This window comes from Echiichthys vipera (genome assembly GCF_963691815.1).
Source record: "Echiichthys vipera genome assembly, chromosome: 7".
Taxonomy (NCBI): domain Eukaryota; kingdom Metazoa; phylum Chordata; class Actinopteri; order Perciformes; family Trachinidae; genus Echiichthys; species Echiichthys vipera.
The window spans coordinates 10,800,276-10,813,308 of NC_139832.1; the positions used below are offsets into that span (position 1 = coordinate 10,800,276).

A 13,033-nucleotide genomic window follows, 5' to 3' on the forward strand; every position below is an offset into this window, starting at 1 on the left:
ATAGCTGTAGCTTGTTTGAGGGATCAGTTGATGGTTTTGGCCTTTCGGTTGGATTTGTAAAGATTATAAATAAAATATATAGACTATATCATCAGCCCTGTCTATTAAGGAAAGTGTGTTCTCACTTCAAGCAGGAAGTGGTGAGGGGAAGAGAGGAAAAGGAGCAGTCATGTCACATCCCCTCTCTGCTTCTGATTTGAGGGCCAATCAGAACACCCACCGCGGTCATCAGTTAATCACATCTCACTCAATCATACATGCTGAGCCCGCGGTGCAGATTACAAATTCATCAGTGATCTCAGACCACACTCTGTAGCTGGAGCTGTGAGTATAGGTCAGAAACGAGCAGGCTTTTATCAGGGAAAGCCAGACATCCCATCCCATGTCTGTTACGTAACAGTTGTTATGTCATCTGTTTGAAGCGTGTTGTGCTCTTGTTGTAAGTAGTATTTGTGCCAGCTGGCATGCAACTTTCATATGCAGATATGACGATAAGAGATTTGGAGCTAGTGTTTAAATAAACTGGTTACATAAGACGGAGATCTGTGCTTGTGTGTGAATGAAGCACAAGCACACACACACACACACACACACACACAAACGCTCACTGCCCTGTCTCACACTCACAACTCACACACACAACATAACAAGTGCTTTATTTATTTATTCACTCAACTGTTTTTGACTGTACATTTCTGCACACACACTCACAAATATAGTAGACCCCGCTTTGCTTTCAGTCTTTGACGAATTTGCTGCAGAATTGAATCAAGATGGCAGATCAGCAGGCTCTTTTGTGCCTCTCTGTGTCTATGAATGTTCATGTGCATATTATATCTGTAGCAGTGTTTGTGCTGAGCAGGAGCTATTCTCCCTCAAACAAAGGCTTTGCTACTGAACTGGGCTGTAGTCAACTAAGCACTCTGGCCTTAGATGTTGTGTGGGGGGTCTGGGAAATGGCTTTCTGGTTGTGCAGGTCTCAGTGGCCTATCCCTTGCATATTCTCTGACAAGTTCATAGTACTTTGGAGCAAAGCAGCCCCTCTGCATGTCTGCATCCTGCCTGGCTGCAGAGATAAAAGCCTCCCACCACTGAAATGGCCCACTGTGTAAGTGTAAGTGACAGTAAGAAAGATAGGAAGGGGGAGCTGTGGGGGAGTAAGGGTGAAAGTGTGTGTTTGTGGAGCCTTTGGGTAGCCATGGAGCACAGCCAGTCCAAATGTAACATCTCTGGTTCCAAAGCAGAATGGGCAGCGTTAACTCACCTAGGGCTGAGCCATTTTGTCAAATGTGTCCTGTCTCCTGTCAGTCTAAGTTATGGTAGGATGACTGCTCCTCCCATCTGAGTAGAAGTTACAGTCAGTCTTTGAGTCAATGGTGCAGCTTGTATGTGAAGATATCTGCCTTAAAATCAGCCTGAAAGCGTCCATCTCACAGCACGGAAACTTTTTAAAGCTCATTCTCTACACTGCTTTTTATAGCTTTAACAATTTGTACTGATCTCTCCTAACAATACACTCCCTGGCTTTTGTTTGAACTGAGAGGACTTTTGGGGATTTTGGGGGTGCAACTGAGCACAATAACAAAGTGAGAGTGCATCATTAAGTTTTGGTACATTGGTTCTGTGAGCCTGAAGATACAGGTCTTAAGAGGTATTTCTTATATTCAGTATGCCCTCATTGGTTATAATGGGGTGGACAAAATATTAGAAACACCTCTTAGTATAAAGCAACACAATTTAACAGCATATTAGAGAATATTAAAAGCTTCACAAAGGTAGGATTTATTGTTCTTTTTAGACTGCATTAGTTTTAGATAGTTATAAACTGGCAACTGAGAGTGATTTCACATCAGCAGAGCAGTAAAATCCTACAGTTCCTTAAATCATGGCCCTCGGTTTATTGATATAGTCACTCAGTTGATTTATTTTTGTGTTGGAAAGTTGCCCCACATGTCTGTATGTACTCAATTTATACATACAGGCGTGTGGGGTTGGTCTATGTTATGATTTGGTAATAGTACAATAGATGGTTTTATATTCATTGTAGACAAGACCAAACAATATTATTTGTCCAGGATGCATTCAGTGCACCATTAAAAATGAGCTCAGCATCAGCTAATGTTTTTTTGGTATTATAGATTAATGTTGTGGACACCTGGCCAATACTTTGCAATCTAATTTAGTTTGTGCCATATTTCATTTCTTTTCATTTTTATGCCCGAGAAAACGTTTCAGCTACTACATGTGCTATTATCTGTGAAAGGAACAACTCAGGAAATTAGTTGTATTTAAATATTTGAATTACTGGGATTGCAGTGCTGCTGATGGCGCATGCTCTGTCTTACCTACAGCAACTTTTTTTGGGGGGGTCTATATTAGTGGAATAATGGCCAAGAATTCATACTAATATGAAACCTTCTGTAGAACAGATAATGTCACATTTATGATATATAACTACGTTGTTCTATCTTTCTCCACAGCCAGAGGTACTGTATGTGTAATCCTGATGTGGTGCAGCAGTTTCACAACCCAGACACCATTTTCATCTTGGCCTTCGCTGTGGTCCTCCTCAACACTGACATGTACTCACCCAACATTAAACCGCAGCGCAAAATGGGCCTTGATGACTTCATACGGAACCTAAGAGGTTAGTTGGCTAAATACGTGTGTGCATGTTTCATCTCAGGGAGTGTGAACTGACACCGTAGTCAGAGCTGGGAATTTGGACATCAGTTATGTATAGTAACTGCATGTACACGCACATTTCAAACCTTTTACCGTACATCATGAGGCGATCCATTGGAGGGATATGCAAGAATGATAAGAGAGTAGAGGGCAGGGAAAGTCAAAGTTTTACAACCCAAACAAGCACCCTCTTATAAACCTCCCTTCAACCTCACTATCAGTGTTTTGAGTGACAACCTCTTGAAGTGAAGTAAATTACCCAAAGAGGCAGCGGATGCTTGCCTCCCTTCGCTTCCATCAAGAAAACCATCAGCTGTGCAGGAAGAGATTTCTGATATCCTTGAATCCGAGCTCCGCTCCAGAGACCGTGGCATTGACCCATTTAATTGAGGCTCATGTAGCATTAGATTTAACGATATGAGCTCAGGTTTTCAGGGGCATTTCATCACCTGGGGCTCTCAACAAGGTCTCCGTCCAGCAGTTGAACAGATTCATACTGCAGCCACAGCTTAAAGAAGAGAAGTTTGACTTTTATTTGTATCTTTGGTTAATGGAAAAATAACCCTAAAATACATTTCAAAATCTTTTCTCATAGGATATCACACACAAGTGAGTTTTCATTTGTGAGTTGAACAGATCTCTCCTTCAGCTGAGCAGCAGTGGCCGACTGTGGTGTGGACGCCTGTGCTGCTCCACAGTGAAAGTGGAACAACTATCAGGACACAATGGCAGCACAAATTCTGGGATAAAAGCTCATTTTCTCATTTAAAGCTGCAAAACCTACAGTGAAATAAAATTAATTTGGCATCTCAAACTAAAATGATATGAGCCCACACAGTCAGTATGTAGTTTGGATCCTCATTCATTTTCACTGTGGCTGTTGCTCATCTATCCAAGGATCTGCACAGTGGAATTATTTAATTAGCAATCAACATCTGTGAATACTAAAAAAGAAATGGCATTGCTTTGTCACTGGGTCACATGTGGAAGCTACTAAAACTGCCATTAGTTTCAAGAGAAATATGTATACTGGAAATATTAGTGTGCTACGTGAGACCAATTTACTATATTTTTAAATCATTATTGTCAGTATTATGGGCAAGTCAGCATAGAGGTACTGGAAAAAAACAAGCATGTCTTTGTGTCATTCAAACAGTAATTTATGGATGACGTACGTAACTCAACCTCCAACCATTAAAGGAATGTTTTGGATATTTTGAAGTGGTGTTGTATAAGGTACTTATCTATAGTCAGTCAGTGTGTTAAAGTATGGCGAGCTGCATGCTCCCAGTCTGGAGAAGTAGTGACTGATCCACTGCTGTGTTTTGGGGCTGCAGAAAAACCTATTTTACCTACCTAATATAAGGCGCACCTAAATAAATCAATAAAGGTGTAGATGTACTCTATATTTTGAAAATTTTCACCACTTTACCTTGCTGTCAGACAGCCCTTTCAGACAAGGAACTGAAGCCATTATATCCATCTATGATATATTCAAAGCCACCAGATTACTTTAAAAAAAAACAAGAGTAATTGACCTCGGAGAACAGAGGAGTTGCTTGTTTTGTGTTACTTTTGTGTTTAAAAAAGTTATTATAAAACATCCATGACATTATTAAGCATGATAGTGACACTACTTCTTTGTTCCCTCAGGTGTGGATGATGGAGCAGACATCCCCAGAGAAATGGTTGCAGGCATTTATGAAAGGATCCAACAAAGAGAGCTCCGCTCCAATGAAGACCACGTCACCTATGTGAGCCGTGTGGAGCAGTCCATCCTGGGCCTGAAAACTGTGAGTGATGTTTGTCTTTGTGTGAAAGTCTTTCCCTCATTTTTCATTTCAGGGAGCTGTCTGTACTTGTTAGTACTGTCGCTCTTTCTCTTGTTTTATGTTTTATTTCACTGCTTTCTGTCCTCTGGACTATCTGTCATCTTCATCTCTTTAACCTCGCCTCTTTAGATCCTCGCTGTGCCCCACAGACGTCTGGTGTGCTGCTGTCGTCTGTTTGAGGTGCCTGATGCCAACAAGCCCCATAAACAGAAACTGTCCCAGCTCCAGAGAGAGGTCTTCCTCTTCAATGACCTGCTGCTGGTGAGGAACCTCTATTTAGTGGCTCACTACAATACTCTAGAATGTGCAAATCACATTTTATTGCCAGTTCACATATAGGTTAATTCAGCGGTGTTGTGTTGTTTTGTGTCTTTACTGTAGATCCTGAAGCTGTGTCCCAAGAAGAAAAGCTCGGCCTCATACACCTTCTGTAAAGCTATGGGTCTTCTGGGAATGCAGTTTCACCTCTTCAGCAATGAATGTGAGATGCTATTTTACTCTGCTGCAGTTTATTCTCAGTGCAGTTCCACCCTGGTGCGGGGAAAATGCTGAGCCATCAACAGCAGTGTTGTCTATCAAGCCTGTGTTAAGACCCAGACTTTGAATTAATTGTCAAGGAGCCACCCGTGAAACAAATTTAACACACTGTTGTCATTTTCAGTAAACTTGCTTGCTTGCACAGGTTATAGGAAGTATTCATTTTAAATGACAGATTACTGAATCATTCTTTGAGCTGTCATATATGGCAAAAGAAAATCTGAATCTAACTGAACCTGCAGGGGCATCATGATTTAACCAAAATGATATAAATATGACAATCAACAGAGCTCTAAAATGTGGAGGACCTTTAAGATGTGCCATTATTTTGAAATTACCACTCTGTATTTTTTCGTCTTATTAAAAAAAGCGTCTTTCATTTAAATGCCTCTAAGAGCTCAGTAATAAAATGGTTAAATCATAATTCATTTTATTTTTGATATGATATTAATGAACTAAATTGAATCGAATCAAACATTGTGATATCAGCAAATATCGTATCATTGATAAAACTTGTGATTTACACCCCTAGTTCAGGAAGCTTAAGCCAAATGCTAACATCAGCGTACTAGCACGTTCACATAAGCAATGCTACTGTAACATGGGGATGTTTAGCAGGTATAATGGTAACCATGTTTAGCATGTTAGCATTATAACATTTGGTAATAAGTAGGCTAAAGCTGAGGCTGGTGTAAATGTCAGTACTTTTGCACCATTTGGTCTCGAGAAACAGAATATTTAACATTTTTGACCTGATGTTGGTGCTGCATGAAAGGTCACCAAAGTTATTACAATTCATATTGTGGAGAACATAAATGTATGAACCAAATTTCAACAGACATTTATTGAGCTACGACGCTAGCGTGGCTAAATTTGTTGGCGTGAAAAGAAAAATAGAAAACTTTTGATCTTCAGTACGTGCAGTATGAGCTTTGTAATTTTTCTGCATAGCTTTAGTTGCAATCTTCAAGAGGCCATTGCTGCCAAGGGAAACACATCATCATTAACCTTGAAGCACAAGTTTTTGCAAGTATTCTTAGCAGCAACATTCTATGAAGCAGAAACACAAGATCCTCAAATCCTGCATCCTTTTTTTAGAATCAAAGTTATGGTGAAAGCGCTTTCTTTGATACATTGTCGGGATTTCTCATCAGACTACGCCCATGGCATCACCATGCTGAGCCCGTTTACCTCTGAGAAGAAGCAGCTAGTGAGCTTCTGCTCCCCGAGTGGAGAAGAGCTCAGGAAGTTCGCAGAGGAGCTCCGAGAGGCTATCACAGAGGTCAACGAGATGGAGCAGATACATATCCAGTGTAAGTGACGCACATACACCTCAACCTATGCAAATGCAACAAACATATATTTACTGTATTGTATATGCTGGCTGCAATCTCTATTTCTGTATGTGTGTTGTAGGGGAATTGGAGAGACAACAAGGCATCCAGCCACACGGCATACACACCAATGGCGGGCAAGTGGACACACACACAGGACACGGCTCTCCCTCAGGTGCTGGTTCTGCTCGTGCAGCATAAAAAGCATAACACAACATACATTACTCATGACAATGAATACATTACTCAAGGCAATGTAGAAAATAGGACAACTTTGTGAAAGAAGGTTGCATGAAAAAGCCACACTGAAAAATAAAATGAAAAAAAGGAGTGGATAGTGATCAGAGGGCTAAACATTTTTTGTAATTAAAAACATATATATTAATGGGTTAGTTAGTTCCAGCAAGTAGCTAAAAAAAACTACAGCGTTGCATTTCTGCGTGCACAGGCTAAATTATTTTGTATGAATAAAACAAACACGATACATTATGTTAATCACATAATCAGTTAGTTTTAGAGGAGCTGGTAAGTGTTTTTTGTAACCTTGCCCTGTCCAAAGGTTACAAAATCTAACCTGCTGGCTCTAGCTACATATTTACCAGGCAGGAATTGATCTTCTCATCTCCTTCTCAGCAAAGAAGAAAATAAGTGTATTTCCAACTCAGTGGGAAGAATAAAATGTTGCCATTGTATGTTTCTGCAAACCGGAGATACATTGAATCTCAACAATTCTAAACAGCTGCACCGTTTTCATTTCCTACTCGTCACTCATCGCTTTATCAGAACCCCTTGGCATCCTTTTTTGACAACATTTCTGTGGTTTGCAGGAAATGACAAAAAAAATAATTATGGCTGGTATTTCCTAAAATATTTAACTTTTACTTTAAACCAACCTGATACAAGTTGTCAGCTTTACTGATGCTTCTTCCTCTCTGGACAAAACCGGGCTTGCTGTTTCCCTGCCTCCAGTCTTTATGCTAAGCTAAACTAAACACGTCCAAATTCCATTATAGCGGTATCAATCCTTTCATCTGACTCTCAGAAAATAATCAGTAAGCGTATTCCCCAAATTCCATTCCTTTAAGTAAACAAATGACCCCTGTGTGAAGGACTGATTCTCAGTTTTAACATTCTGCACATGAAGTTTAATTCCCCCTGTTGACTTACAAACTGACCTGTTTTTCCCCACAGGCCAACAGGATGTGTATGATAAAACCGGCAACAACAACACAGTAGAGGTAAGTGCAAAAGCCACTCTTGCCTGCCTCAGGTAAGTGCCTGCATCCCCTGCTCTTTGGGTGTGGTTTTGTATGTGTGTGCGTGTGTGTGTGTGTGTGTGTGTGTGTGTGTGTGTGTGTGTGTGTGTGTGTGTGTGTGTGTGTGTGTGTGTGTGTGTGTGTGCGTTGTTAGATAGGGACTGCGCCTCATCCTGAAAAGAAAGTTTGCTTTATGCTTTGCATTAAAAGAGCTCCGCCTGAGGCACATCCTCACTGTGCAGCCAAGGATACAAAAGCAGCTGAGAGGACTCTGCTGTAGTGGTGCTACAACCAGTCTCTTTCTGTGCCTCATGAGTGGATCGGCAGCCACTCTACTTGCTATACAGCATCCCTTCTTTCATCAGCTGCTGCTTGCCAGCCTTACTGTATAAGCCTTTGCAAGCCACCATAAGCCTCGCTGGCTCCTAGAATACCATCTACAAAGCCAGATAAGCTTGATACTGTTAACAGTCTGTCGAGTGTGTGTGTGTGTGGGTGGGTGTCTGTAACACCAGCCCTTTCTTTAACTAAGTATAGATGATCGAGGCTGTTTTCCCCCTTTCTAGTTTTCTCTGTTTTATTCCTTTGCCCATTCTTTTTTCTCTCTTCTGCCTCTCAGTCAGTCCTTTAGAGTTGTAAACCAGTGTGTTAGGGAGACACCACGCCCTCGGTGTCACTTCTCTCCTCTCCTGACACTCCCTTTAACTTTTAGCTTCTCACTCTGCCACTCATTGACCATGTTCGCACACACATACACACACACACACACACACACACACACACATGAAATCCAAGATGTTCACGTCATGAACTCTGACCGAAAATCTCTTCTAATCCTGCTACCTTTTTTCCTCTTTCTGTGTGTGTAAAAACATGATTGAGAGAAAGTGTAAATCATGGAAAAACATGATTAAGTGAAACGGAGAGAGAGTGTGTGAGTGTGTGTGTGTGTGTGTGTATTTTGCATGCGCTCGCTCTGCATGCTACCTACCTGCATGCCTGCATGCCCATGTGTGTAACACACCAGAGGGCTGCGTAGAGGCTGCGTTCAGGCTGGTAACTCCTCATGCGTTCTCTGACTGTTCCTAAACTAGGTGTCAATTCACAACAGGCTGCAGACCTATCAGCTGAGCCAGCCCAGCATTGAGTCCACGCCTCTGGCCCTGGCTGCACCGCCCACCCTGCTCAGCCCCGTTCAGCCCGGAGAGCTTCGCCCAGAAACACTCATCCAATGCCAGCAGATTGTCAAGGTGATTGTCGTAGACCAGAGCGGGCGAGGGCGGATGGAGGCCTTCCTCAGCCAAGGCCCAGCTACGCATCAGCTCATCCAGTCGGCCATGTCCACACCTGTGCACGTCAGAGAGGGGGACGGCCCTCAGCCTCCTCTGCCACCTCCCCCTCCACCTTACAACCACCCCCACCAGTTCTGTCCACCTGACTCACCCATGCCCCTCCACCACACCATGCCTCTCATCCGCAGGCGCAACTCCAGCGGATCCCGCAGCATCGTTTGAGTCATTGACTATTGTACGAAACCCTGGGGGCCAGAACCGAGCCTCACATTCTCAAACACACAGCAACACACGCATGCCGGAGTAGTAGACAACTCCCTTTGAATGGTATGATTAAAGTATTGCTAAAAAAAGTGAGGAATATACTGTATGAGTCGAATAAAGGGACAAAGGAAAAGGAAACCAACAAGAATCTATTCATAGTCTGGACTGAGTCGTGTTGTTTTTGAACAGAGTAGTTTTGATGGCATTTCTGAAAGACCACTTTTCTTCCTTTTTTTTGTCTCCAACATGTCATCCAGTAGCTGATGGTGTTGTCTGTCTAGATTTCACACTCTTCAAGCGATCTTGTGACTTTGCATTTTTAAATGTCACCTGTCCAACAAATGTGTCTGTGAAAACTGTGAAACCAAGGGGGCAATGTCAGAAAAAAACTAACTCTGTTATCCCTGAAAGGACAATGGATGGCTTTAAATATAAAGGACAAAACTCTTTTTGTTTTGTTCTCTTTCAGGATATTGGTGTTAAGTTCACACCTCTTTGTTTGGTCCACCGCACTCAGCAAGGAATCATTTCAGCAGCGTTAATCGTATTTCTCCTCACTGCAATATATTTTTCGTCATCTCCGCATGATGTGAAGAAACAAGAGTACCAGCTTATTTGTTTTGTTCATTTTCTAGGAAACAGATAATCAGTATGTGTGAGGAGGAGAAAGGCAAAAGGCTCTAGCATCTCTACCCTGTCATGTACAGTAGAGTGCAGTAAGCAATGATGTTGCTACTCACTAAACTAACTTAAAACCGAATCTGATGACAATCATATTTTTCTGTGCTTCATTGTTGTCTTTTGCTAAACTTGTGTGAGCGGATATCTTCACAGTAGTGTGTGACTGCCCTGATTCTGTGGCATTTTGCTCTCACAGAGCTCAGGAAAGGATTTGCTGCACTGCATGTGATATCTGAGTTGTACTGAGAGCAGTGTGCTTGTGTACTGTGTGTTCAGTCTGCTTACTCATGGGCAGCAGGGAGTAGGGCTGGTAATTAATCCAAAACAAGGCAAAAACAGCCAGAAGAAGCCTTTCCCCTCCTGTACATTTACTCCTAATGGATTACCTAGTGTGAATATTGTTGTGACCTTCGGATTTAGGAAATATCTGTGCCCAGAAAAACTCTTGGTTTTAGTTTACAAATGAATAGAAATGGCTCCACACAGGGTAGACCAAGGTCACGACACAAAAAACATCACTTCCCTCTCACAAATTATATTTTTCCTTGCACACTGAAAATGTTATATAAGCAGAGATGCATTCCTATACTGAATGTTAATCAGGGGGAAAACTGAAGATGTCTATGGAATAATTGCTGAGTTCATCATCGGGTCATTTGTTCAGTGTTGATGGTTCGAGCTTGAGCCAGTTTGTGCAGAAGATCGCAAATCATCCAACTGAGACACACCAAACACGTCTTGTACCTTTTGCACCACAGAATATATTGGATATATTGTAAATAGATAATATAGATTTATTCTGAAAAAGTGATTGGTTTGCCCAGTGTGTGTATCTACGTATCTATTTGTACAGAGAAGAATCTAGTTTAAAAAAAAGGGATATTATAGTTATTATAGCTATTATTATTATTATTCACATTTAATATCAGGGGGTGTCCTAAATCCTACTGCGACGAGAGACAGGAAACAGGCAGCTTTTATAGAATATACTCCAGTTACCATGGTAACACACACTGATATTAATACAGATCTACATTATTTATGAAATTATATATATATCATATTATTATAGGATTATTAAGAGATGGCTGTGTCACCTGTTAAGGTGTGTAAAGGGCTATGCTGTATTGATGAATACGTGCAGTAAATCACATGGTCATGCACACCCACACATATGCGCACACACACGCGAACACACACACACACGCGCACACACACACACAGAGACATTCACAGGCTGGCATACACAAACATGCACATAGCTGCCAAAGCAACTGCAGATCCAGCTTAGATTCACCTTAGAAACGGCTTGATTTCTCAAGTCAGCAACCTCACTTTGTTTACTGTAAACTCTGACTGACTTGTACTATACAGCATGATATTGTTTTGCTTTGCTTTTTTTCATTTACAGTACATTGGGGAGGGGGGTTGATTACATGTTTGTATCATTATTGTCAGGGCATGTTGGGTCGATTGATGTCATTTTCTCCCCTCTTCTCTCTCCTTTCGGCCTGACCCCTTACCCCCCCCTTCATGGTTGTCATGGAGACGCGCCAATCTGCATCCTCACTGTGGAGCACTGTCATAAATCTTTGCACCCTCACAATATTTCTAAAAAGGGAGATTTCTTAAAGATCAACATGTTTACTAAAGGAATATTTCTAATTTTTTCTGTTCAAAGAGAATGAAAGAATAAAGTAGTTTTTACTCTCAGACTCTGTCTGTGTGCCACAATGTCTGCGTCTACGTGTAACACTCCCGGCCTCTCAAATTAATGAATGAATGTGCTCCAGGTGTGCGAGGAGGACGGTGGAATAAAGGAGTTTATGGGAAATCAGTCTACACAGGTGCTCTTGTGTCCTCCCAGCACCACGGGTCTGAACTCATTCATTAACGAACGAGAAAGCAATATTGAATCTGACTTGTACTTATGGAATTTCAAGTTGTGTTTTGTCATTAGTATGAGTATGTGTGTGTGATTTAGAGTACATCATTTTCCATGGGTCCTAGTCTTTCCTCTAAACAATAAGAGGACACGGGGGCCCCACCTGACTCCACACTATTTCTTTATATTGTTCTTGTTCATTTTAATATGTTTGAGCTAGTCAAAGTTTTTTAATGTTTGTATACATAGTTTGAAAATAACTAAAATGTGCACTTTTGAAATACATTTTTTTTTTTTTACATTTCACAATTTTTTTGTCGGTGTCAGATTATTTATAACATAATGCCGATGAACACTGGTTCGAGGGGCCCCCTGTGAGTTTTTGCCTAGGGCCACAACAGACTCGAGAATCACCTCTTTATTTGATGCAAGAGAGTCTCATGGAGAAGCTCTCGTGTTCAAGTAACCTGGGCTAGGCAGTTTATCTTTGGCGATGTTGGGCAAAAAAATCTATGATTCCTTCCTCAAATGTTCTGAGAGAAAACTAGACTTCTGCACAATTTAAGAAAGAGAGAGAGTGTGTGAGAGAGAGAGAGAGAGAGAGAGAGAGAGAGAGAGAGAGAGAGAGAGAGAGAGAGAGAGAGACAGTGAGAAAGAGAGAGAGAGAGAAAGAGAGAGAGAGAATCCTTACTGCCTCAAATTCTGCCATTTGCTTTTTACCATACTTCAGCTTTAAGCATCAAGGCCAGAGTAATATACACATTGCTTCTTTTATTTTTGCAAATCACTCTTGAGAAAGGACAAACAAAAAAGGGAATGCTGTCAACACTTCGACAAAGTCAGAATAACAAAGATATGGGGGGGTGGGGGGGGGTAGACACCATTTTGGCTGAATAATTTATCTTACAAAAACATAGATGATATCAACATAATACAACAATTACAATACACAGTGAAATCAATTTGTGCAAAGTACCTGTAGGCTTACAGATATGATAGAGCTCTCGCAGTCAGCTCACCGCCAGCTCTTCTCTCCCTGTCATTTCTAAAATACTTGTCTCCCTTTTGTTTCTCACACTCTCTTTGAAAACAAGTGGACTAGAGGGATTAAAGGGAGGACTGCGCTGAGAAGTGGGTTGAAGTGGAAGTGAAGTACTCGTCGACTGACAAATCGTTCAGTTCAAACTGTTCTGTTCGCTTCCTGTTTCTCCTCTGCCTCCCTCTAACCCTGTGTGGTGGAGGCGGTCCGGTCCAGACTGTGCAGAGG

The 13,033-nt window shown here is 41.5% G+C and overlaps 1 protein-coding gene across 1 annotated transcript in view; it reads left to right on the forward strand.

Annotated features, from left to right (window-relative positions):
• iqsec3b (IQ motif and Sec7 domain ArfGEF 3b) overlaps positions 1 to 9,158 on the forward strand; it is a gene marked incomplete at both ends in the record, with an annotated part of 27,189 nt that extends 18,031 nt beyond the window's left edge. The window contains 8 exons of the mRNA XM_083915976.1: positions 2,481 to 2,647; positions 4,339 to 4,478; positions 4,647 to 4,778; positions 4,899 to 4,998; positions 6,209 to 6,367; positions 6,471 to 6,563; positions 7,580 to 7,626; positions 8,739 to 9,158. Of these exons, the coding sequence (XP_083772102.1) occupies positions 2,481 to 2,647; positions 4,339 to 4,478; positions 4,647 to 4,778; positions 4,899 to 4,998; positions 6,209 to 6,367; positions 6,471 to 6,563; positions 7,580 to 7,626; positions 8,739 to 9,158 (1,258 nt within the window). The remainder of the gene's footprint in view (positions 1 to 2,480; positions 2,648 to 4,338; positions 4,479 to 4,646; positions 4,779 to 4,898; positions 4,999 to 6,208; positions 6,368 to 6,470; positions 6,564 to 7,579; positions 7,627 to 8,738) is intronic.
• Between the last annotated feature and the right edge of the window lie 3,875 nt (positions 9,159 to 13,033).